Source organism: Nylanderia fulva, unplaced genomic scaffold (assembly GCF_048542155.1).
Source record: "Nylanderia fulva isolate GAGA-0341 unplaced genomic scaffold, ASM4854215v1 Scaffold23, whole genome shotgun sequence".
NCBI classification, from domain to species: Eukaryota; Metazoa; Arthropoda; class Insecta; order Hymenoptera; family Formicidae; genus Nylanderia; species Nylanderia fulva.
The window spans coordinates 1,962,636-1,985,779 of record NW_028190293.1 but is presented as its reverse complement, the minus strand read 5'-3'; the positions used below and the strand labels follow the sequence as shown (position 1 = coordinate 1,985,779).

The following is a 23,144-nucleotide window of genomic DNA, read 5'->3' as shown; positions in this document are numbered from 1 at the left end:
GATATGTGTGCGATCGGTCCGCGTCCTTCTCTTATACAGTTTATAGTCGCGAATTTCGCCAGACCGATCTCGATTCGAGGGGGTCCCCGTTCCGAACGTGGTCCGGGGAACGCTGGCTAAAATCAGTAGCTCGTCTATACAGGTGCGCGAAAGTGCGCTCGTTTTTTTTTTTATCGTTCGTCGAAATCGTGCAAAGTCGCGTTCGCACGATTTTCGGTTTTCGGAGAAAACTTACTAGCGTCTTCCGACGATGTAAGATACTCTCTCGTAGCCTCTCTCGATACACTCGGCATTGTTCGCACACTCGCTCGCGCGAGTCGTCATCACATTTCGGAGTTAACGAATCATCGTCACGGTTCTTCCTGCGAAGACTTTCTCGTTGCGTAGTAGGTTCGCTCTCATCTATCTCGAATCGTCAGATCTCTTCCTTCTCGTCGTCCGATCGATCACTCGCTTCGGCTGCTCGCTGCACGCTCTGCCTGCTGCCCTCGCCTGCCCTCGTCCGGCCTCTTCTAGGTCGCGCTCGTGAACAGAACGGAGTTCTTGTAGTAACCCGTTCGCGATTCTGGAACAGAAGCGATCGCAGGTGCACTCTGGAGTCCGTATTCGCAATATCTTCGATTAGCGTAGGCTTTACGTGGCTTCCGAGATCGTAAATTTTACTTATCTACAATATAAAACATTGCGCAACAACGTGGAATGAAGAATATCGGACGATCGCTACTTGACGTTAAATTTAGACCTTACAACGATGGCATGAGCGTTAGGCGTGTCGCGAGTCTTAATGGGAATACGAGAGAAAAAGAGAGAGAGAGGAGCGGATGTCTCGCGGATGAAGATGCGTGCGGGAGATGAATGGACGTGGGCGTAATTCCGCTACAGAGAGAAAGAGAGAGAGAGAGAGAGATTCGGTGATAGGTGATTGCAGCGGCGAAGATGGACCAGCTGGGTCATTCGATGATCGTTCATTCGGAAGAAGGCGCCGCTCACTAATTATCGTTGGCTCTCGAGACTATAGATGAACGCGAAAGGTGGACGAGTCGAGAGAGAAAGAAAAAGGGTGAAAGAGAGAGGGCCCGCGTACGCACAGGTTCGTAAATACGAGACCGGTCGAGTCATCGGCCTTAGCGCGGGCCCTTTGTGATCGAGCCGCCACTCTACTTTTTATCGAACTGTCGCTTATGATTGAAAATCACTATACGTTAATAGTCCGCGCGATTCGGTTTACTCTCTCGCCTCCTCCGTTTCGATCTGCCCGCCCTGATCCTCTCATCATTCTGTTTGATTCAACATGCGCGGTTTAATATAATTCTCTTTTTTTAGTCACTCAAATATTTAATAAAAAAAAAAAAAAAAAAAGAAATAAAGGTATGAGTTTGATAATTATAATTCCGTTATAGTTTGTTCCCCGTCAAATTTCCCCGACAAATCTCCGAATAAACATTTGATCCGCGATAAAAAGTGCTTCGCCAAGACGTGGGAGTTGATTTTGCAAGGACGTTGCCAATTAAGAGCGGACTTGTTAATTCCTTTCGGGAGCCCCCGAGAGGGCGGGCGGGCGAAAAACGATTATTTACGTGCAACGTCACGCCGGCCGGGGCCTTGGCTTCGGAGGCCTTCGAAATCGCGCTACGGATATAGTTTTTGCGCGAGTTGGAAACTTCCTTCGGACAAGTTTCCACGGAGGAGAGCGAGGGCAAGTTTCGAATATGCCGGGGCTATGCCGCTGACGCCTTTGCAAGAACCGCCGTCTCACCCACCCCTCTCTCTCTCTCTCTCTCTCTCTCTCTCTCTCTGAGAGACGCGACCGCCTCTGAAGAGTTTCTAATTAAAGATCCGAACTTTATTCCGTATAGCAAGAAATCGTTCTATGCGCGCGCGCGCTGCACGAAAACCGCGCTCGACCGAATGCGAGGGAAAGAGATGTTTCCGAGAGATCGTAAAGTTTGGCCGACGCAATGGCACAAGAAAGGAAAGGGAAGATAAAAGTTTGTTATTTCTTAGAACTTTATACTCTATGAAGTACGTACGCGCGTAACGATAGCTATTTCGTGTTTTTGCTAAACGCACCTTGAAGAGGAGACTTGACTTGGTCCCTCTCGGCCGCTTGGTGCTGCCGCGATTTTCTCTCCAGCTCGAGTTCCTGTACCAGCGATTCTGCGACAAAAAAAGGGGAGAAACAAACTGAACATCACAGAAAGAAGAAACGGGTGTACATGTGCGTGGGCAGAGAGCATTTATAATATAGTCTACACAATACAATACTATATATCCTACCATCTATGATCTACGCGCATAATGCGATCTCACTCCCAAGATTAATATCGGCGTTCGGCTAACGCGCTCCGCTGCCCCGGCTGTATCGAAGGTATCGCCTCGAGGAGTGAGAAGTCTGTCGCGCGGCAACGCACACGGAACGACGCGCGGATTCGACGAGGCGTGAACCACGCGCGCCAAGGATGAAACGAAGCGGTAATTAGTGCAAAACCGGCAGCTACCGCGCGGCGCAACAAGGGGGCGAGGAAAAGGGATAACGCACGAGCCGGGTAACGCACGAAGGCAGGCGTGAAAGGGCCGCGGGTTTGCTCACTGAATTTCGCAAGGATTAGGGTTGAAAACTGGAAAATGTCCCTTTAATGATATCGCGTCGAATTAACCGGTTCCTTCCTTGCGGACGATTTAGGCGACGAATTCATAACGACGTTCTTTAATCATTCGGATGTCTAATTGGCCTTTAAATTAAGAAGTTTGCAGAACAAATTCGAGAAAAATGTTTTTGCTTTTAATTAGCCTGCCAGTAAGAAAGAGGAGCTTTTCGTAATCCGTTGGTCGAGCGTCGGTTACGGTATGAAAATCACGTAAGCGGAGGATTAAGGCGAAAGGACGATGGCGTGACGAAGGGACGCGAATCTGATCGGTAAGCGTGAAATGGCGCCTCCTTGGGCAAAGAGCAATGGTAAAATCCAATTGCGAGGCCATTAAGTCCCGGTTAACCAGTGCGCGCGGACGCGCGAGAGAATTCGGCATTGGCGATGCCTCTCTCTCTCTCTCTCTCACCCTCTCGCTCCATCTTTAACCGCCCGTACCGGAGACGACGGGGCCGAGATTCCATTATGCTTTGAGCAACAATAGCTGAGGGCTGTTTCGTGGCACGTGGGTGTGAATTCGTGCGTTCGTCAGGACCGTTATATTCCACGACTTTGGGGCACGCGGAGAGGCAATGTTTGCGTTTCGCTGAGCCAAATTACCTCTCGCGCCCTTATCCGCGCGCGGGGTGTCGCGTCCCTTTGATATCCAAATGACAATTTAACTGCTCCAGATATAACCCGCCGCCCGTTCGCTCGTTCGCTTCGACGAAGAAGAAGGGTGAGCGAATGGGGAAGGAGAGACACCTCCGGCACGATTTAAGGAAACTTTCTTTCGCTGCGTCGAGTCGAGATAAAGGCCGCAAAAAACATTCGCATATTACGTCCGATATCGGTGCAAGAAAATGCGACGACAAGTTGGATCCGCGATTTCTCGCGTCGCGCCCGCAGCGTATCGAATGAAGAAAGAAGAATCCCGTGGAATTCTACGGACAGTGTATCCGCGAGGAAGAATGAGCCGCTAATAGTTTCGCTACCGTCTTACACACCCTGACAAATCGTCCGGACAATGAAAACAATTTCAGACCGAGCCTGCGCGAGGGCTCTCTCTTGGTCGGGGCCCTAAACGATTCGTATTGTGTGCCACCATATCGAGCCATCTTTTTGGGAGAAGGGGGAGAGAAGGAGATGCGACGCGAGGCGAGGGCCTCTAAAAAAGACGTCCGCTGAAAAAGAAGAAGGGCCCCTCTATGACTCCGCGTTTATCCGCACGTAATTAACTCCGGCACAATACGGGCCACCTTGCCTCTCTCTCTCTCTCTCTCTCTCTCTCGGGTAGAAGAAGAAAACGAACGAACCGAATCGAAATCGAGGACAGGACGAGAGCGCGAGAGAAGGCGCGATCGCGCGGAGACTCGGGGATCTCGCAAGAACTGGAAAAACTCCCAGGCGTATTGTTCGCCCGGGATCGAGAATACCGGGCCGCCTCGTATCTACCGATCTGGCGAGATGGGATTCCACGAAGGAAGGCAATAACGCGCGATTGATAAGCACTCTCGCACGCGGGACTCCTCATCCCGCCGGGAGTTTTTGCGATTACTTAGTGTAAAAGGGAGAGATTTCCTCTCTCTCTCTCTCTCTCGCGCGAATCCGCCCGAGGACGACGTCCTTGGGATTTAACCGGGTTTGCCGCGGCGGCGCCGGATATCGGATATAACCGTCAACGTGATCAAGTGCACTCGACATGTTTCGTTCTTGCGCGAGCGGCGAAAAAGGCAATTTAAGTATCACATCGAAGCGACGTCGAGGATCGGGGAGGCCCGAGGGTTAGCGACGTTCTGCGAGCAAAAAAAAAGGATACGGAACGGGGATGGACGGGGGGCATCTAGAGGGTTGATTTCGCGTAGCATCGCGTTTTTAATGCTCTGATCTTTATGTAAAGCAGACGAGGTTCGGGAGGATAGAGGGAAGAGATAGAGAGCGAAATATGGGGAGGTGGGTAAACGAAAGATGCGAATGAAAGTGGGGATAGGCGCTTGAGCGTCAAGCCGACCGTGAAATTGTATGAATCAAGGAGCCGCGCGGAGACACAAAAAGCGAAAGAATCGAGAGCGGAGAATAGAGTAGGAGACGAGGGAAACGGCGAGGAATCTCGCGCGACTCTTATAATTTCAAATTTCCGTCGGCTGCAAATCAGGCCATCAACCTTCTTTCATCTCTTAACTTTTCTGCCCCGAGAGTGAGAATCCCTCTTTTTTTCCTCCTATGCATATCTCTGAGAAAGATTGGCGAAAAGAGTCTCGAAATTTACTCGGGGCGATATAAACGCGACGCTAATGCGCGGTTCGGTCGACTTGTCGATGAAGTCTGCTTCAGCGACGTCGTCAATATTGTTTGAAAAAAAAAAAAAGAAAAAAAAGAAAACAGGCTATATCGAGGCTATACGATCGATTCACTCGGTAATTGTTCTTTTTTCCCGCGCATAAATCTCTCTCTTCAGTACGCCATTCGCGTCGCAGCTCTCCAATAACGAATTTAATCCCCTCGCAATCCGCGCCGCCTTCCAATCGACGCCTGCGGCAACGCAAAATCGTAAGTCGGGGCAGACTTCTTTATTTTTTTTTTTTTTTGTATGTACACGGGGAATTTAAGTTCCGAAAACAACATCGAACAGTCATTTCGTTTCTTTATCCAAGTATAATATTCAAGTCGATTACAACGATTCGAAGAACCTACGCCGCGCGTATCGTCATTCGTCTTAAAGCAACCCCAATATTCCCTGACAGCACCTACCTACAACCAGCGCGTATAGATAGAAACTCCGCTGCCCCGTCAGCCTTCTCCTGTCCCGGCTTGTTCGCCGGAAAACACCACGTCGTCGTGGATATATTCAGGACGAGGGACGTTTCGAAACCCCACCTTCGGTCCTGCCTAGCAACCTGCCGCCCACGTCGCCGCTTCCTTCAGCCTTTATATCGCTCGTATACACGCGTCACGCTTTATCACTCTTGCACACGGGGGTTATTGTCTCTCCCGTAATGGTCTACGCACAGGTGCGACGCTCGCATTTTCTCGGGCGGCCGGAAAGCTGGAAATAATCTGGCGTTCAACAGAATCGCGTCGTCGTGATTTTTTTTTTCTCTCGAGGCGACACGCTCGATTTGCGAGACTGTCGCTTGAAACTTTTTACCTCTCTCTCGACACAACGTTCGATATTTTTTCCCCCCTTTTTAAGTTTGTAGATCACTCGGTGCGTTCAAGGTTAATTCATTCGTGGGAGCGTTCGAGTGCCGCAGCGTGTAAAAGAGCGCGAGTCGTTTAAGGAACGTTGTAACCGTAGCTGTATGCTGATGTCGATCTCACCGAGATACCGAGATGAAAAATGGCGCTCCTCGATCGCAATTATTTCCATTTCGGAATAATTCTCCAAGACTTCGTCCATCAAATATTAATGCCCGCGCGGCGATTTAGAATGATTGCGGTCGCAGGATGGAAGATGAAGGTACGGTGCACACCGTGGAGCAATCTCAGAGTGTGTGTGTGCGCGCGAGCGCCATGTCTCTACGTGCAGTAGAAGAAACACGATCGAGCGCAGGAAAGAAAGAAGGAGGAGGTAGGAATACAGGGGGAGCAAGGCGGAGAAGAGAGAATAAACGGTAGAGACGGCGAAGCTGAAGACGATGGTTTGTGGAGGAGGATAAAAGAGAGTGTCGGAGCGACGGAGAAAGCGAGAGTGCCGCAAAGTCGGGAGGGAGGGCATTGGTAGGGGGCGAGATTATGGTTGCTGCGAAATTATTGCATATAGTCTGAATATTAAAGCGTGGCGGAGTGCCTCGTCGTACTCTACGGATGGTGGACGTGGAGGAATCGCGCGTATGCGTGCGTGTGTGTGTGTGTGTGTGTGCACGCGCGAGAAGGAGGAAAGGAAGAAGAGAGCGAAGCAATGCGGGGGTACAAGGGGCTGGAGGAGGTTCGAGGGAAGGGAACAACGCGAGTGGAAGAAGGAGGGAGGCCAGGTAACGCCACCGAGGTGGCCGCCGGGGAAATTACGGCTCCTTCCTTACTTGCGAGAGATGTGCATAAACTCTGCATTACACCCAGTGGCGCTCAATGAGTGGTGCGAACGATCGCATGACCGATCCGCCGAGCGAAAGGATTATCTAGTATACGAATTCATCTACAACTTTGGAATCGGCTCGAGAAGAAATCCCGCTTCTTCGAAGATCGATCGACGATGCATTTTTCACAGCCACGGAATTTTTCAAGGTATGCTCTTTGGATTGTCTTAATTCTCGCGAAACGATGTCGAACGTTGAATAACGCGAAAGACGCGTATGAGAGCCACCGTTCGTATAGAATGCATGACTCGAAGACCTCTCCTTCTCCGAAGTACCCACCTTGGACGACGTTACGCCGAACTACCTCTTTCCCTCTCGCTCTTGCGATACCGTGTCGCTCGTCGTTCACCCCCGTCTAAATCTCCGTTGTTTATTGCAAATGGATTCCACATCATGATGCCCGGGTGGCTGTGGGACCCTATTCAAATACCTCGTGTTTCCTCGTCAGGGCCAACTCGGTTCCTTCCTCCCCTCTCTCTCTCCTTCTCTTCCACCCTGCACGGGGTTGTTATTGCCGGCGGCGTGATTGCTCTCGCTCGAGATCTTTCGAATAATTTACTTTGCACGATACCACCACGACACACACCTCCGCGCTCCGTCGTCGTCTCCCTCGCCCTCGGGGTCGATCCACCCTGCCTTCTCTTCTCTCTTTTTTCTCTTCTTTTTTTCTTTTTTGTCGGGGTAATCGAGGATCGAAAGCACTCGGCCGGAAGATCAGAAAAATTGAGTGGATCCTAATACGGGAATGCGATTATCCGAATTAGCGGATCCCGCCGCTGGATCTTCACCGCCTTTTCCTCCTTCCCTCCTTTGCGCTCCCCCCTTGAATGCTCCGACTCGAAGTTTCCAACACGCGACTGCTACTTTCTCGAATTACCGCAAACTTCACAATGCAGTTTACACGCTAGTTCTTTCTTCGAGACAAGTTTTATTTTCTCCCGTCGAACAACCTTCGCGAACTCTTTCCGCGGAATATATCTCGCCGAGAGAGAATGTAACTCGACGCGGATGGGAAGAGGAGGACGAAGCAAAGGAGGCGGGAATGATAAGACGATGGTTGCGATAAGTGGCTTAAGTATCGTCCGCTTATATTTTTCTGGCTCGCGCGGTTCCGTGGAAACACACCGTGGGAACCGCGAATCGACGGTGCATACGACGCGAGGGTGAAATAGCGTGCCGTTGAGAGACTGACCTTGGTAATTTTGCCAGAAAGCCGACGCCTGGCTACCGATGAGATCCAACCCGTATCCCCATGCGGGCTTCTCCGGCGTCGACGGCTGCTGAGACGGACGCGGCACTTGCGCCTCCCGGTACTGCTGGGCCGCTGCTTGCTGCTGCTGATGGGGTTGCTGCGACGGCTGTTGCTGCGAGGGCTGCTGTTGCGACTGGGAATGCACCGGGCTCCCTTCCGGCGCTTCCGAACTCGTGCGCGCCTCCGCCGTGACGTTTTCTGCGTCATGGAAAAAAAAAATTGCAGCCGCTCGATTATCGCGATTCCCATATCCGCGCCCGTATCCTTTCGCGTATAACGTAATAACGTTCGAATATGAGCGGCGTGGAATTTTGAAGAAAAAATAAAGAAAGAGAAAAAAACTCCATAAGATATCGCAATCGTCTGTCGTGACTCACCCCGAAGCCGACGCCAAAGTGGCGGAGTGGCGTGCCGTTTGATTCGAAATTAGTATAGCGACTCTCTGGATTTGACAGGATTAATCAGCGGTACCGGTGACGACGACGCGGCGGCGGCGACGGCGGCGACGGCGGCAGCAGCAGCAGCAGTAGCAGCAGCAGCAGCAGCAGTAACAGCAGCGGCGACGGCGGCAACGACGGAGAGAGGTAACGCGAAAACGATGAGGTTGAAGAGATGATGGAGTAGAGGGGGTGGTGAGGCCAGGACGAAACATTATATCGGAATAAGAGATTTCACTTAAAGGGTTTCGCGTTTGAGTTTTGGTAGTGACAGGAAGAAGGGTGGCGTGCCGCTTGTTGCTGCTACTTCTACTGCCGGAGGATCACGGGGGCGAGACGACGCGCGGTGCCTAGTAGTAGTAGTAGTAGTAAAGGTGCCGAGACGACGGGAAGAGGGGAGAGGAGAGGGGGGGGGGAAGCAGGCTGCCATCAGCCAGCTCGACGACGGAGAGGGATTGCATCGCCGGCAGGGGGATAAGTAAGGAATCATATTCTGCCGGGTGTCAGGCTGTTTGCTCTGCCTCGGCGTATTAATTAATTTATTCCGAGATCACCGATGGCCCCGGGGCTCTTAACGAAGAGGCTGACGACGAGCTCGAGAAATCCTAAGAAAACCCGTCCATTTGCAACGATAGCCTGAGTCTAATCCAGGAAAATCGTGACTGTGTATTCTCCAGGATACGCGAATGGCGTTGAACACAGATGTTGTCGAGAAGCTTTCATCTCGCGAAAATCTTTTTTTTTTTTTTTTTTTTTTTTCCGTTCACACACTTACCGGTGATCGCTCTCACTTGTTCCGAGGACGCTCCCGTAGCTTTGAGAGCCTCTTCCAATTGCGTGCGCCTCTTGACCTCCAGATCCAATTGATCCTGCAACCGTTTCCTCGCTCTTCGCTCCTTCTTTAGCCGTTTCTGATAAACCACTGTAAACAGAAAAGAATAACGCGACGATTAGAAACACATCGTCTCCGCTCGTTCACGCGTTTGGAGACGCGCGCCAACGTCACGCTGACCATCTCCGTGGCCCCCAGGTGGCGGAACCCCGGCGTGGTCAAAGTCCGATAGAATTATCCTGGCGTATCATTCTACAGCGGGGGGTTTCACACTGCGCGCGGCGGGCCCCAAAACTCAAAGTATACGTCTAAGCGGGGGTCCGATCGTCTCGTCAGCTACCGTGCGCGGATCCGACGGTAGCCGGTCGAGTCGAACGTCCGAGACGAATCGTTTATCGATTTCTCTCGGTTAGTCTCGCGCCGCTAAAAAGATACCGAGAGTGTTCCGACGGAGTAATGCGCATGCGAGGATTAAGCAAATGTTAATTTATGCAGACGCGTAATGCGAGAGAGATCGCGTACAGTTTATGTTATCTTTGGATTATTTCATTACGATCTCGTCGAGATGGTGATTAATGATTTAGGATAAAATATGTGAGAGAGAGAGAGAGAGAAAATAAAAAAATAATAAAACGTGTGCTTTATCTCTCGCGACACGAATAATTCCACGATGCGAATTCAGTACGGAATGGAGAACGTTTAATGGAGATTAGAATAGATTTTCAATCCACCGTGAAATATTTTTCTTTATACTTTGTTTAAGATTATGGCACGGAACAGCGATTACATTCAAGGTAGCTTATCGTTGACCACGAACGTTACAACAATATAGGTTGCTTGTTGTTCGCTTTTTCATGTCGTCGAATCATCCATCCGTTTTCGTTCCTATATAGACACTTTAGCGCTTCTTTTCCAGATTTTCCCGCTTATTTTAATCGCAGACGCGGTCGTACGCGAAATCAATCCGTCCTGATGCGCGCACACTGCGCGATTTGCGTTCGGAACTCTCGTACGCACATAGTTACGCACGCGTGTATAGGAGAACGCGCATTCGACACGGCTGTGCGCGTACAGGCCGATCGGTTTGATCGGTCGAGAGAGTCAGCGCGTCGGCGTCTTTGAAAGAGATGCAGGCCTTCCTCCCTCTACCCGCTTTAATTATTTTCCGTCATTGTGAACCGACGCGTCCGGCCATTGTGTCTTCTCCCATCGGGGCGCATCGACACGTTTGACTCGATCTCGTCTCGCGAACTCTTCGGCTTTGTTCGACGACGAGAGAGTGTTCCTCCGAGTCGGACGAATAATGGAGCGCCTTCATCGTCGAGACGATGACCGGTTCTTGCTCGCGATTCGATTCCCGCGAAAAGGTAGAAAAAGGGGCAGAAAGATTAGGATCGAGAGAAGAAGCCAACGGTGTAATTCCCCATTTCTTTTGGAACAGTCGCGGGAAAAAAATGAGAAGATAATTATTCAATTTTGTTCGATATCAATAATTTATGAACGAGACTCGGGGATTTGATATCGCGATTTTTGTGGAAGAGGGCGAAAGACGGTAGCTGCGTTCTCTCCCTCTCGATTTAACATCTTACACTCTGACAGGTAAGACGGTAGCGCGAGGCGCACGTCGCCGTGGGCGTCCTCGAGTACGACGACATTACCTTACCGTCGCTTTCGCTCCGGTATAGCATGGAGATTAGGCACGCGGCTTTAATCGCCCTCCACTCGGGCGTCATTTCTGGAACGTAGGTAATCAGAGATCATATTGCCGCCGTGAAAGAAAAAAAGCATCCAATCCACTTTAGATGCAAATGTATTTCTTATTCGGCCACACGCACACATGGTGGAATCGCGTATCTATATCATTCCCCGCGACAGGAGCGCCTCGTCCAAATTGACGGATGCATCGTTCGTCCGAGGCGCGAAATAAGGACGGCGAGTGTCATCTCGATCCTATCGATCCTCTCTCTCTCTCTCGCTCGCCGGTGGCCACCGGTTGAGCATCACTGATACGTGATTGATTCTCGGCAGACAAGGCGCAGACAACCCCTTCGTCCCTTCTACCTCTTCGCCATAACCGTGTGCCCCTCCCCTCCTTTTCCTCCCTGTCTCGCTCTTCTTCTTATCCACTTTGGCACAACGCGCCTCCGAGACGTCTCTCCTCGTTCCTTTTCTTTCGTTCTCTCTTTCACCTGATATTTCGTTTCCTTCGCCCTTTCTCTCTTTCCTACGCGAAACGAAACAAGGGTGGAGAGAAAGTGGGAGAGGGTGGGGGCGGACGAGGAGGGCAGAGGGAAGAGAAGGTTGCGGGCGGCAGAGAGGAAGAAGGGGGCAGACTTCTCGCAGTGACGAGAGGGTCGGAGCGAGAGCGAACGCCGGGGTACGGGGGGGACAGCATTATGATGCAAAGATGGCGCGGCGGCGGCACCCTAGAATTAGCTCGAGCACTCGCCATTGGCCGCTCGGCAAACCACTCCTTCGGTAACAACCGACTGCATACGTTGCATACTAAGGATACACGCGAGCCGGCAAAGAATTGCCCCGAATGGGCTCTCTTCGACGACGTCGTCCACCTACGGTGCCGGGAAGAAAAGTGTATCTTCTTGCGGCGACGATTCTTCTTTTTCGCCCCCTCCAAAGTTCAGACCGATTTTTCAATTTCTTAGACAAGATTTTATTATATCGTTGCATTTTTAATAAAAAGTATAAATGACGGAGATTGTTGTTTTCGCGATTCATCATTCGAATTCATCCATAATTCCGTCGCGCAGACTCGACTTGGAGAAAATATCGATGCGAGAGATAGCGATCGAACGACGAGGACAGCGGGTCGTAGATCGTGCAGAAACTAGTAATTTGATGCTAACGGATACGCGAGAGGTATAGGATAGAGAGAAAGAGATTGCACGGGTATATCTCTCGGAATAGTGTCTGAAGATGGCTGGGCGCGGACGTTGCCGCACGGGGGTCTAAGGTTATAGGGATGATTTCAGAGTCACGGTCGCACGATCTCGCTCTCGCTCCGACGAGATGCGGGAGTTCGACTACGGACAATACTTTGCCGGTCGCGAAAAACGCTCCACCGCTCTCTCTCTCTCTCTCGATACTCGCCAGAGATACTTGGGCTTTTTGCGCATTACTTCGTCTTGTAACTGCGACGTAATATACTCGCTCGAGTATACGAGCGCTCCAAAGATTTCGACAACTTTTTCCTTGCTTTTCTCCACGACCCTCGTTCGCGATGGATACATTTTCCAGCGTTATCTAGTTTTCATCTTAATTATCTTCAAGCGTAATAAAGTACTTTGATCGTACAATATCTATCCATCTACATCCGACATCGCTCATTCGGCGATTTCATCGCATCAAGACTGACTACCGCGTGCATGCGAGCGTAAGGATGACATCGGTGATTACGCAAGGCGCGTAATGAAAGGGAAGAAATTTGCGGTCGATTATGAAATCAGAGCCGATGCAGTCTGTCGATGCGGCAGATCGCAGATAGTCTGAAACGCCGAGAGCGAGCGAGAAAGAAGGACAGGCGAGCGAGAGACGGACGGAAAGAGACAGGCGGAGAGGGTGGTCCATTAGATAATGCAGTCAACAGAGAGAGAGAGAGAGAGAGAGAGAGACCGACCTCTCTCATCGGGCACGTCAAAATACATCAGCTACCACTGTGCGCTCGCTCAGAAATCCTCCGACCGCTCTTGGCGTGGACTCCCCACGTCGAAGACTCGTTGACTCTCTCTCTCTCTCTCTATCTCTTCCCCCTCTCAAAGTTCCCGACAGGACGCGATAGATCTCGATCGTCGATATCGAGTTCCGCGGCGACGGGAGGGTAGGTCAGAAATCGTCGGGTTCAGACTCGCAAGAGCGTACCGAGACTACTTAATCGCGGTCGCGATGAAAGGCATAACATCCAAGTTATGTCGTCGCATTCATTATTCTCAACGCTTCGATTAATTTCGATTTTTATCTCGACAGAGATGCGTATTTTAAGAAAAACATCTCGCTCGCGTGTATAAAAATTAATCGTACACGATTTCGTTACCGTTGCGGTCGATTACATATACAACGCGTCCACCGGGCGCAAACAATCAATTGTGGGGCCAGGAAACGTAATAGCCGAATCCAATCAGGAAACCCGCGGAAACTAATATAGAGCCAGACCGTCTTACCCGGACTGTGCTTAATACCCGTATAGCCGAGAGTGAAAGAGAGACTGGGAGAGTGAGGGGCCCTCCGGGAATAGCAATATGATTTACATTTTGCGGTTATATTGACCATTCTCGCCACCTGCAGCACTCGCTCTCCTTCGTGGCCCCCGGGCTGCGCCAAGAATGACCACATTTCGGAAAAATTAATAATGACTCGCCTTCGGGTTTCGTTAAACGATCGCCGTTCTCGCGCGATATCAGCGAGACCAACGTTTCTTTTCTTCCCCGATTTCGCGCGCGATAATAAATAACAATTTTCTAATTACTTACTACACACGTTTCTCTTTTAAGCGTTTCGCCCCCTCTGGCGAATGATATACGTAGCGTTAATCGGTGTCAGCCAACGATTTTTTCCCTCGATTGTCCGTCACACGCTCGCTCGCTCGCGGCACTGCGTTTCACTCGTTAATTATTCTTATTTGCGGAATAAGCACGCGAAAACGATGCCAAACAACGAGTCACCCTTACTCGTCCCCAAGGAGATACGACTTACGTAAAAGGGACGAGACGTTTATATACATATACACGTGTAATTACGATTCACGAAAGCGGACAGACGTCTGTCTGCGTCCTTGTAATCTCCATAGGACGGCGTTCTCGAAAGCAACCGAAACACCCGTTATCCGTGAGGGAGGAAGAGGATGGTTTGGTTCTTAGGCACCTACTAGAAAAGCCGCGGTTACAACAAGCCGTGCTCGCGCGCTCTTCTCCGACGGACAGCATCTGTGCTCTACGGCTCTCGATATATCCATATAAAGCTGTGTGTTGAATAATATTACACTTAGCCCGTACCCAGTCGGACGATTATAGTTGGCGGCAACGTCGATAGCAGTAGTTGGACCGTGCATCCTGTGCGAATGCTAATTTTGGAGGGCGCCGAAGCAACTCGAAAGAAAAATTACGACGCGTGCTCCGCCATTCGACTTTAAGCGAGGCTGAGCGGAAAGTTCGAGTCGACGGTATATAAATATGCGCGACGCGCCTATTCGAGATCGTTGCTTTAACAATAAGATACGATCGACGCGAGAACGCGCGAGTTCTCCGCACCCTTCGTCTCGTTCAAATATCAATTTCCCGATGTGACAAACTTCTCTCTCTCTCTCTCCCGCCACCCTTGGGCTCGCGCGACCCATATGGAAATGGAGATCGGTCATCGGAATCCAGTTTGCGAGTGGAAACATCCCGAGAGGGTCAGCCGTCTTATCCTCTTCCCTTCCCATATTTCGAGAGAGCTCGGTCTCCCCCTTTTTCTCCATAGCGTATATATATATAAACCGTCGTAAAGTCGAAAGCTTTTTTCGCTTTTGCGTATTATTCTTTTATCCGATCCGTCGCGGGCGATAAGGGTAGCGGCATCCGGCGATGAGATGGAAGGTATATCCGCCGTCTCTCGAATGGAGTCGGTAACGCCCGAAGGCCGAATCTATTCGCGCGGTGCAGAGAGACGTTCTGTTTCATCTCGCCGGGATGTTTTCGTAGGATAAACTAATTTATCCTATTAACATCCGCCGTGTACTTTATCCACAGACTTCGTCCGCTTAGCTGCGCGCGCGTCGTTGCGATTCTGTTTGCCGCGTTTATAACGTTTCGGATCGAGCGTATTGAGAAAGACGCGCGAGAGTCGTTACCGATACGGAAGATGCCCCGAGACGCTATAGTGACCGGCGCGCAGATTTGCAAACTCTTGAATTACACTTGGGTAAAGTAATATGAAAATATTTACGTCCCCCTCCCCCTCTTCTCGTATATTCATCCCCGGATGGGTCATTCGAGATCTTCCCCGATCTGGTTACCGGATTCTCTCTCGTATGCAGAAACGTAATAGCCGAATAGCCTGGCTGGTTTTGCCTCGCGGCCACCGAGCGGATCTTTTGTCCGATCCCGCCCGATAAGTACTCACGAAGCGAGGAGGGAGGTCTCTTTCGATCGGTCTTAGAGGTAGGCCAAGACGATCGATAACTCTCGAATAGCGCGCCGATCGCGACCCGATACTGTAATGTCGCGAAATAAAGATCGTCTCCGTGTAGCATCAAAGATTCATTCCGGATACTTTGTAGCGTGATGATTCCGACGCCTCGATCAAAAGGCCGGACAAGAGGTGTCGGACAGTCGTAGTCCGGTCGATGGGTGTAATTTTCGACGATAGACACGCTGTGTGGGATAATAATCTAATAAATGACGGCGCGATTTACATCACACTGTGTATTATCTCTCTCTCTCTCTCTCAATAATAATACTTATTTTTCAATATCAATCTGCGCGACAGGTTTCAAGTTGCAAAATTCTCCAGGCTTTCCCGAGATCGAGAGATCGATACGCTATACGTCCGGCTGTCGTTCTGCGAGAAACGACGAAAGTCGATGAAAGACGGGGTTCGTCGCGCGTTATTCGGATATCTCGCCTGGCGTTTCTTTATCAGCCGGAAGCAGTAGCGATTCTCCGGGGGGACTCCGTCTGTATGGGACGCGTGTTTTATTGCCCGAAAACCGACAGATATCAGGATTATGTGCTCCGTCACGGCAGAGACTGGGAGGAGAGCGCGCCGAGAGTGCGGCCGATACGTGTGTCTGGGGTAGAACGCGCGATGCGTTCGAGGGTGCCAACCCTCGGGAAAGGGCAAGAACGTTACACCTCCGCAAATCTTTCGCGCGCCGAGAGCCTCTCTTTTTCAGTCCGTTAAATAAATCATTAAAGCGCTAGAAAATTTTACAAACATTTTCAAGAAATAATCATTTCTAAATTTTTATTTTGAATTAAATCAATAAATTGACAAATTAGATTCAAATTATATTTGCGCGATTAAATTTCCTTATGAATTCGCAGTGATATAAAAACGATCGATATTAGTTCCTTAGAAGAGGCATATAGATCTCGATGGACATTCGATGTGCGCGAACACAGACGGACGGTCGTCAGTTACTTTGATATGGTTGCGTTTATTGGCCATAACGGATATTGCTTTCTGGCAGAAAATAAGCGGCACGGAAAAGCTAGGCGAGGCAAAGGGAGAAACGGCGAGGGTGAAAGAGTAGAAAGGGATGATAGTCGAATCAAACGGATCGTGTTTGCTGTCTGCTACGATGTGGTGGTGTGATGACAGTGTACGAGTCCGAAAAACACTAGTTGGATGATTATCGTCGTAATAGCGGTCGATAAAATAAGACGACTCTTCTAATGCCCGGTTATTCTTTAAATGATCATCAAATGGGGCGCGCCGTATATATATAAAAGATGAGATGTGTTAAACTTTTATTTATGTATATATATGTGTGCGTGTGCGTTGGACGTTATTCCGTTGAAATTATATACAACGTTATTCATGTTACAATGTTTTTATTCGGAGAGATAATGATATATTTACGAATAAGATACTTATCGATTTTTCTGTCGCGATCTCATTATGTTTATTATCTCACAACTAAGAGAAAATCTCTCTTTCATCAGGGTAGGCATATGTACGATGAAGCGATCCCTATACGAGCGCGCAAGTTTAATTGATATCGATTCCCTGGAAAGATACGCCACGCGTGCATAGATTACGCGCGATATGCGTGCGATGTTTATTCAACTAAAAGCCAGGGCTTGTTTTTTTTCCTCGCTCGTCGGGAAAATAACAACCCGCGGTGACGGTTCGCGCAGCGTGCGTTCCCCACTATTTCTCCCTGTCTCTCGCGTATGCGTGACACGTGGTCGAGCCGCGCCGATGATGACGTTTCATTTTTTTTCGGGGCACTTTTTCCCAAATATCTCAAAAAAAGAGAGAAGAGAGAGAGAAAGAGCGCAACGATGCGGACTCGAGGGGTGACGTGTGGGAGAGACCCCGTGGAGCGCATCGACGAGAAGTGTTTTAGCTTATCGCGTTTGTACGTTTAATACCTTTTCCTCCGTCGCTTCCATATGATGTAGGGTCCATCCCCGGGGAGACGTACGGCGGCTTAATGGTGATTTTTTGTCACCACGCAGTCGTTTTCGCTTCGTGACGATATCAATACGGGCGACGTCGCGCGATACACGTTCTTCTTCGGAGATAGATATACGAAGAAGAGAGAGACTTTTTTCCGTCGCGTCATGGCGACCAAAAGTTGCGGGAAGCTAGCAAAGTTCCCTTAAGGAACTTTACTTTCTATCTCTGTTACGCGGCTCCAAACTTGTATATCTTAATTTCAAAAAGTCGAGGGATAAAAACATAATGTTGTTTGTCGTAGGGAAAAGAGATTTCATGCGTATTTTTGAATTTCGATACGGCCGGACAATTTCTCGTCGCGAATCTCGCGAAACAATGCGAATTCTATCTGCCGACAATGTTAAGGTAAAAGTAACTCTTTTGTCTCGTCTCTCGTAAGAGACAAGAAAGAAGAGAGAACAAAGGGCGGGTCGAGATCGCGCGGCGAATGAAATTATGCCGTGGAGCTCGCTCGAGTATTCTCGTTTCTGCGAGCACGTAAGACGCTGAAAGTCCCGTGTCTCTCTCTCTCTCTCTTCGTGTAAAGAGCAGAGTCGAAGATGGGGAAAGAGAGAGAGAGAGAGAAGGATAGGAACGAGACGCGTAGGAATTAAATTCTTAAAGTTCCCTCCGATGTATGCCGGAAAGTCGCATTCCGCGAGTCCCCGAGACACATCGAGAACCAGCTTCCTACCCTCCTCCTTCCTTATATACCTCCTCCTCCCTGGGGAGCCAATATTAATTCTCATAAATTTCCTTTCAACGGGTACGCACATTCCCGTATCACTAGCGGAGGATTGTTTGCCTTTTAATCCGAGAATATGCAAAGAACGTTATTCTTCTTTTCCGCCGACACACGATTCATTCAAAAGCAGGAAAATGGAAACCCATGGAGAATAAGAGCAGTCGGGACGAAAGACTCTTTAGAATTTGCATTATTTCTTTAATAGTTTCGTATACCGTCACTTTTGCATAAATTTTGATCCCGCACGATCGTGATAACTTGAACGACTAGGCATCCGCGTTTTTCTTTAAAGAACGTTGATGGGACGAATGTGACATTTTCGTGTCAAGAAGCGATCTATCGCTCGAGACAAGGCCGTACGAGGGAAAAGAGAAGGGCGAAAGATTACAGAAGAGTTCTTTCGAGCGCTGCCGGCAAAGGGCACGGAAATCTTTGTGGTTTCACGTCGGAAGAAAAAAAAAGAGAGAGAGAGAGAGATCTAAAAAAGCGGGAGAAAAAGAAAGAGCTTCGGATGCAGAGGGAAGAAATCCCGGAAGGGTGGAAGTGGTTTCTATCGTCGAGTGCAGCCGTAGCTTTCTCTTCTTCCTGCGTTTCAATTTCTGAAGTGGCTCACTCTTCTGGGTAGGAGACCCACCGCTTGTTTACACAATGTAATGGCTTGTGCCAGCATTGTATATACCGGCGTTTAGCGGTGTACCGACCGTGCCGTGTCGTAGGTAGGCGCTCACTTCGCGATTCCCTTTCGGCATTCGTTTGGCACTTTATCACGCCCCTAGATTGCCGCATTAAACATCCAGCAAAGGGAATCTCAACCCTTGCGCGACGCCGCCGGAGAATTTCCGCATGGAGAGAAAGAGAGCTTTGCATTTCGTTTCCATTCTCACTCGCGCTATTATTTATCTTTCGGGGGAGAGTCTTCTTTCTCGCTCGTTTGACCGAGAGAGTGGGCGTCGTCGAGACATTAATCGGTTTCCAGCTATCTCCGCCGATTATTTCCCGTCTCTCCGCCCCCGCGCGCGCGATCGGAATTCGATATCGAGTTCCATCCGAGGATCGTTCGGTTCGAAGATGGCGCGTTTCGAAATTCAAGAGGGCACCGCGACGAAGGGAAAGGGGAGGGGGGATCTACGAAATTATGGCAGGTGGAAGACGGGCGACCTCCCTGGCGATCGGTCGTCTCTTCGGTCGTCGTGATGCACCAGGTATCGCGTTACACGCGTGGCTGGCGCGGAGATCGAAGAAAGACGAATCGTTTTACGTTCGTGCTTGTAGCCATGAATGCCTCGGTACAATCTACCCAGATAATATTGCCACGGGTACATTGTTTACGTATAACGAGATGCATATCGTCGTCGCCGCCGCTGCATCTTGCCTCCTCGACTTGCACGAGAGGGATGATGCGAAGCGGATAGATTGCTGAATCGATAGACTATAGCGGATTTATCGATGGATAAATAGATTGATAAAGATTTACGTATACACGCCTAGAGAATATCTTCTGCGTAACAGTATCCAGGTATTAGCGAATAACAATAATCGCCATAAGCAAGGTCTATGATTGCGGTCATATATATATATTACGGGAAGAATATCATCAAATTAAATCGACGGCGATAAAATTGCCCGGAATTGTTTGTTTCTATCATCTTAATATATATTTTTTATCCAACATCGTATCGAGCCTGAGAAAATATTTTTTAACGAGATTATTCGCGCAGTTACAAAGTACGCACCCGGTTATACCGGATATGCGACTAATATCGCCTTACTTTGCACAAAGTAAACATTATCGCGAACGTGACGCCGATTGATCGGCGATGAATAAGTCCGGTGTACGAAGGTTCCCGCGAGGGCGAAAAGAAGGGCTTCTTATGATACGCACCTTCGGGGCTTCCTTTCGTACGTGTATATATAACTAGTTCCGTGGAATGTTGCGAAGGCACCAAAGTCGATTTACTTCTTGCTTTCGCGCGTAGATGTATCGATCGCGCGGGGTCTGTTGACGTCGGAGCTGTCATCTCGCCAATCCGAATTAATTGGCGCTGGATCCGTATTATTACGCGAACGATATATAAACGCAATTTAGCGCTGTAAGTCGATTCCCGCGCGAAAGACGGAGTAATTTCTCTTTCGGCGGCAGTTTACGGAGCAGCTACCGGAACCCGGTGAAACCGTCTTCGGAACAGAAACGGTTCGGGTAATTGTGTCAAAGCGAATTTCCAAATTTCAATCACGGCCGGCTCTCCCCTCCGGCGGGAAAATCATCGAGGCATTATGTATTTGCTCTCAAGTATAACCGGTTCGACGGGCTCACCCTCGAGCAGCCTCTCCTTCGCTTCGTACCGGCCGCTCGCGCTCTCTTTGAATCCGCGCGAACTCGTCCCTCTCTCTCTCTCTCTCTCTCATCGTCCTACGGTTATTAATATTTGCCGACAATTACCGAACAGACTACCCCTTTAATGCCGTCAACACAGACGCGCGCTCCAAGGACGAATCTGTATCGATACAGCTTCTTTCCTGACATCGTTCGATTGTCAATTAAATATTGTCCACTCCTATACGAATAGAAGAGACGTAAAAAGAGTTTGATCCTTTCTCCTTTTCCGTCTACTCGACGCGCGAAAACAAGGGGAGAGGGAGACACTACGGAGGAACGATTTTCGTCGCCGTGTAGCGAGCGATCCATCATACCGGCGCGGCGTCGGCGGGCCGATGTCTCGTTAACCGAGAGGGCTGAGTAATTACAATCAGCGGTAGTCAACTTTGTGTATACCGGGGCGGGTGTCTCGAATTCAAAGAGCGAGGAGAGTTCGTTTGTGAAACATGCGATCGGCGGAGGTGTCGGCCGAGTGTCGCGTCGAGAGGGTCTCGCACCTGAAAGCACCCGCAGCTCGAAAAGCGAACGCAGCGGTATAGTAGACACTTACGGAGGAACGCCGGAGTTTGACACGCGAGGCGAGGCAGAGCGACGAGTCTCTCTCTCTCTCTCCATTGGAACGTGAGTGGCAAAAGGTGTCTCGCTTTGGAACGTGAAACCGTCGCGTCGCCGTCGTGAATGAGCACCGTCTCCTACCTGGCCGTTATATTTTGCGGGATTCTATCTATCCTCTTCGCGCCGGAAAGAAGGCGAGTCGACGTAAGAAGACGCGGCTATTACTTTATTACTTTCCACCTATCTCTCTCTCTCCCTCTTGCGAGGGATTCTCCCGACACCTTTCTTGCATAGCAATCAACGAATCAATCCCATGAGCACACTTTGATAACGTAAGCGTTCGCCGCTGTCGAACGACTTAGGGCGGATCCCCGGGAACCAACCCACTCCTTTGCTCAAATATGTCTCTATTAGTTTCTAAGCTCTGTGATAGAACCTCGCACCTGGTATTCTAAATCCTCGTTAGATCATCAGGCACGGAGGGAATTGCCCTCGCGATATTCCGTTTGCTCACGATCTTACCTTTCCAAGCCTTCCTATAATACTGAAAATGCGTATATCGCGACGATGATGATTTTGAACGTTTCGAAACCTTGGTCAAATTAATTCTATAAAATATTTCATTTCGTATCGTAATAATCTACGAGATATTTAAAAAACGAGGAAAATAAATATGAAGAAAGTTTCCATAAAGAGAATAAGGCAGACATTTTTGGATATATTAAAATCCGACATTTCTCAAAGATATATATATATATGTATAAGCATACCTAGGACCTCCCTCATCCCCTTCAACTACAACGGTAGCAGCGAGTTCGCCAACTTGTGGAAACCCAGAAGAGAAGACTATGCCATTATGGATGGAAGCCGGCTTCGACTTCCTCCCTCTCTGCCTCCCTTCGTCTCTCTTTACGTCTGTGTCGGGGGCGTTGGAAACTAGATCCGTAGTTTAAGTCGAAACTGGCCAGGTTCGAGAGCAGCCAGGTTTCTACTCGAGGAAGGGGGTTGGAAAATCTATCAAGGCACACAACGAAAGGACGAAGACAGCAGGAAACGCCTCGCTCGGAGAGATCCCCTTTACTGGCGGCCGTCTGTCGATTCGCTCTCGGACCGGGCGAAAGCGAGAGGGAGAGCAAGCCTCGCTAAGTACGTTTTGCATCTAAGACGTTCCTCGAGTTTAATTACCGGGGCTTTGCCGTTGCCGGCGACACAGACAAGGATGGACCGAAACGATACACGCGCCTCGTGGTCAACGCTCCGCGCCGAGATCTCTCTCGTGACTTTCGTAATGAAACTATATCTTCTCGAAGCCGCTTTCGAGTAACTAGATGATTTTAACGGACACGGATCGGTTTATTAGCTCGTATTTATTTACAAATTCGATTGCGAAAAGGAGAAAACCTAACCCACCATCTTTCCACTTACTTTGCCCTCTTCTACCGCGTTTTTTATATTTTGCACTGGAAGCAACGCTAGTAGTAGACGAGAAGCGAGGATCAACGACAACTACTCGGGGCCCGCCTAGGAGCCAGAGTATAAAAGCAGAGTAGAATGACGTTTTACAAAGGGTCTATCAAGCGCGGAGCAATGTTGATGGCCAACAGATAGGCGGAGGGGCCGGTGCAATTTCGCTCGGCGTGCACCGCAGTCAGCGTCGCTGGCGTTACGATTTTTACGACGTTCCCTTTACAACCGACAAAATGTAATTTTCTGCGATATGTGTGCGGACACGGCGCGACGCGGCGAAGGGAAGCGGAGAAGAAAGAGAGAGAGAGAGAGAGACCCGTGCTCGGCCCATGCGCGTGGAAAGTATTGTCGTCGGAATGGGAGCTTCGCGGTGGGAGGGTTATAACGAGAGATTGGCAATTTTCTCGATAAATATTTTTCGCCGTTTCGCGCAAGGCAAGGTTTCTCGTCGAATGGCCGCTGGTCGCGAGAATCGCGAGCCGATCGTTCGCGCAAAGTATCGAAACCTCGACTTTTTGCATGTTTGAGAAAGGATCGTCCTTCGGATTCTCGAAAAGTCTACGACGACGATCGAATTATTGCGCGACTCTCGGTGTCGATCGTAAATTTCGTCGGACAA

At 49.6% G+C, this 23,144-nt stretch overlaps 1 protein-coding gene across 6 annotated transcripts in view; it reads right to left on the bottom strand.

Annotated features, from left to right (window-relative positions):
- Positions 1–454: 454 nt before the first annotated feature.
- The window catches only part of dac (dachshund family transcription factor), a 170,269-nt gene continuing 147,579 nt past the window's right edge, over positions 455–23,144 (bottom strand). For 4 of the 6 annotated variants that reach the window (XM_029304312.2, XM_029304290.2, XM_029304302.2 and 1 more), the window contains 4 exons: positions 9,168–9,314; positions 7,896–8,153; positions 2,071–2,157; positions 455–565 (listed from right to left, as the gene is read on the bottom strand). In XM_029304312.2, coding sequence (XP_029160145.1) covers positions 513–565; positions 2,071–2,157; positions 7,896–8,153; positions 9,168–9,314 — 545 coding nt within the window. In that variant the 3' untranslated portion in view covers positions 455–512. Of the gene's footprint in view, positions 668–2,070; positions 2,158–7,895; positions 8,154–9,167; positions 9,315–23,144 lie in introns of all 6 variants that reach the window. The other 2 variants (XM_029304296.2, XM_029304307.2) reach the window with 2 other exon arrangements.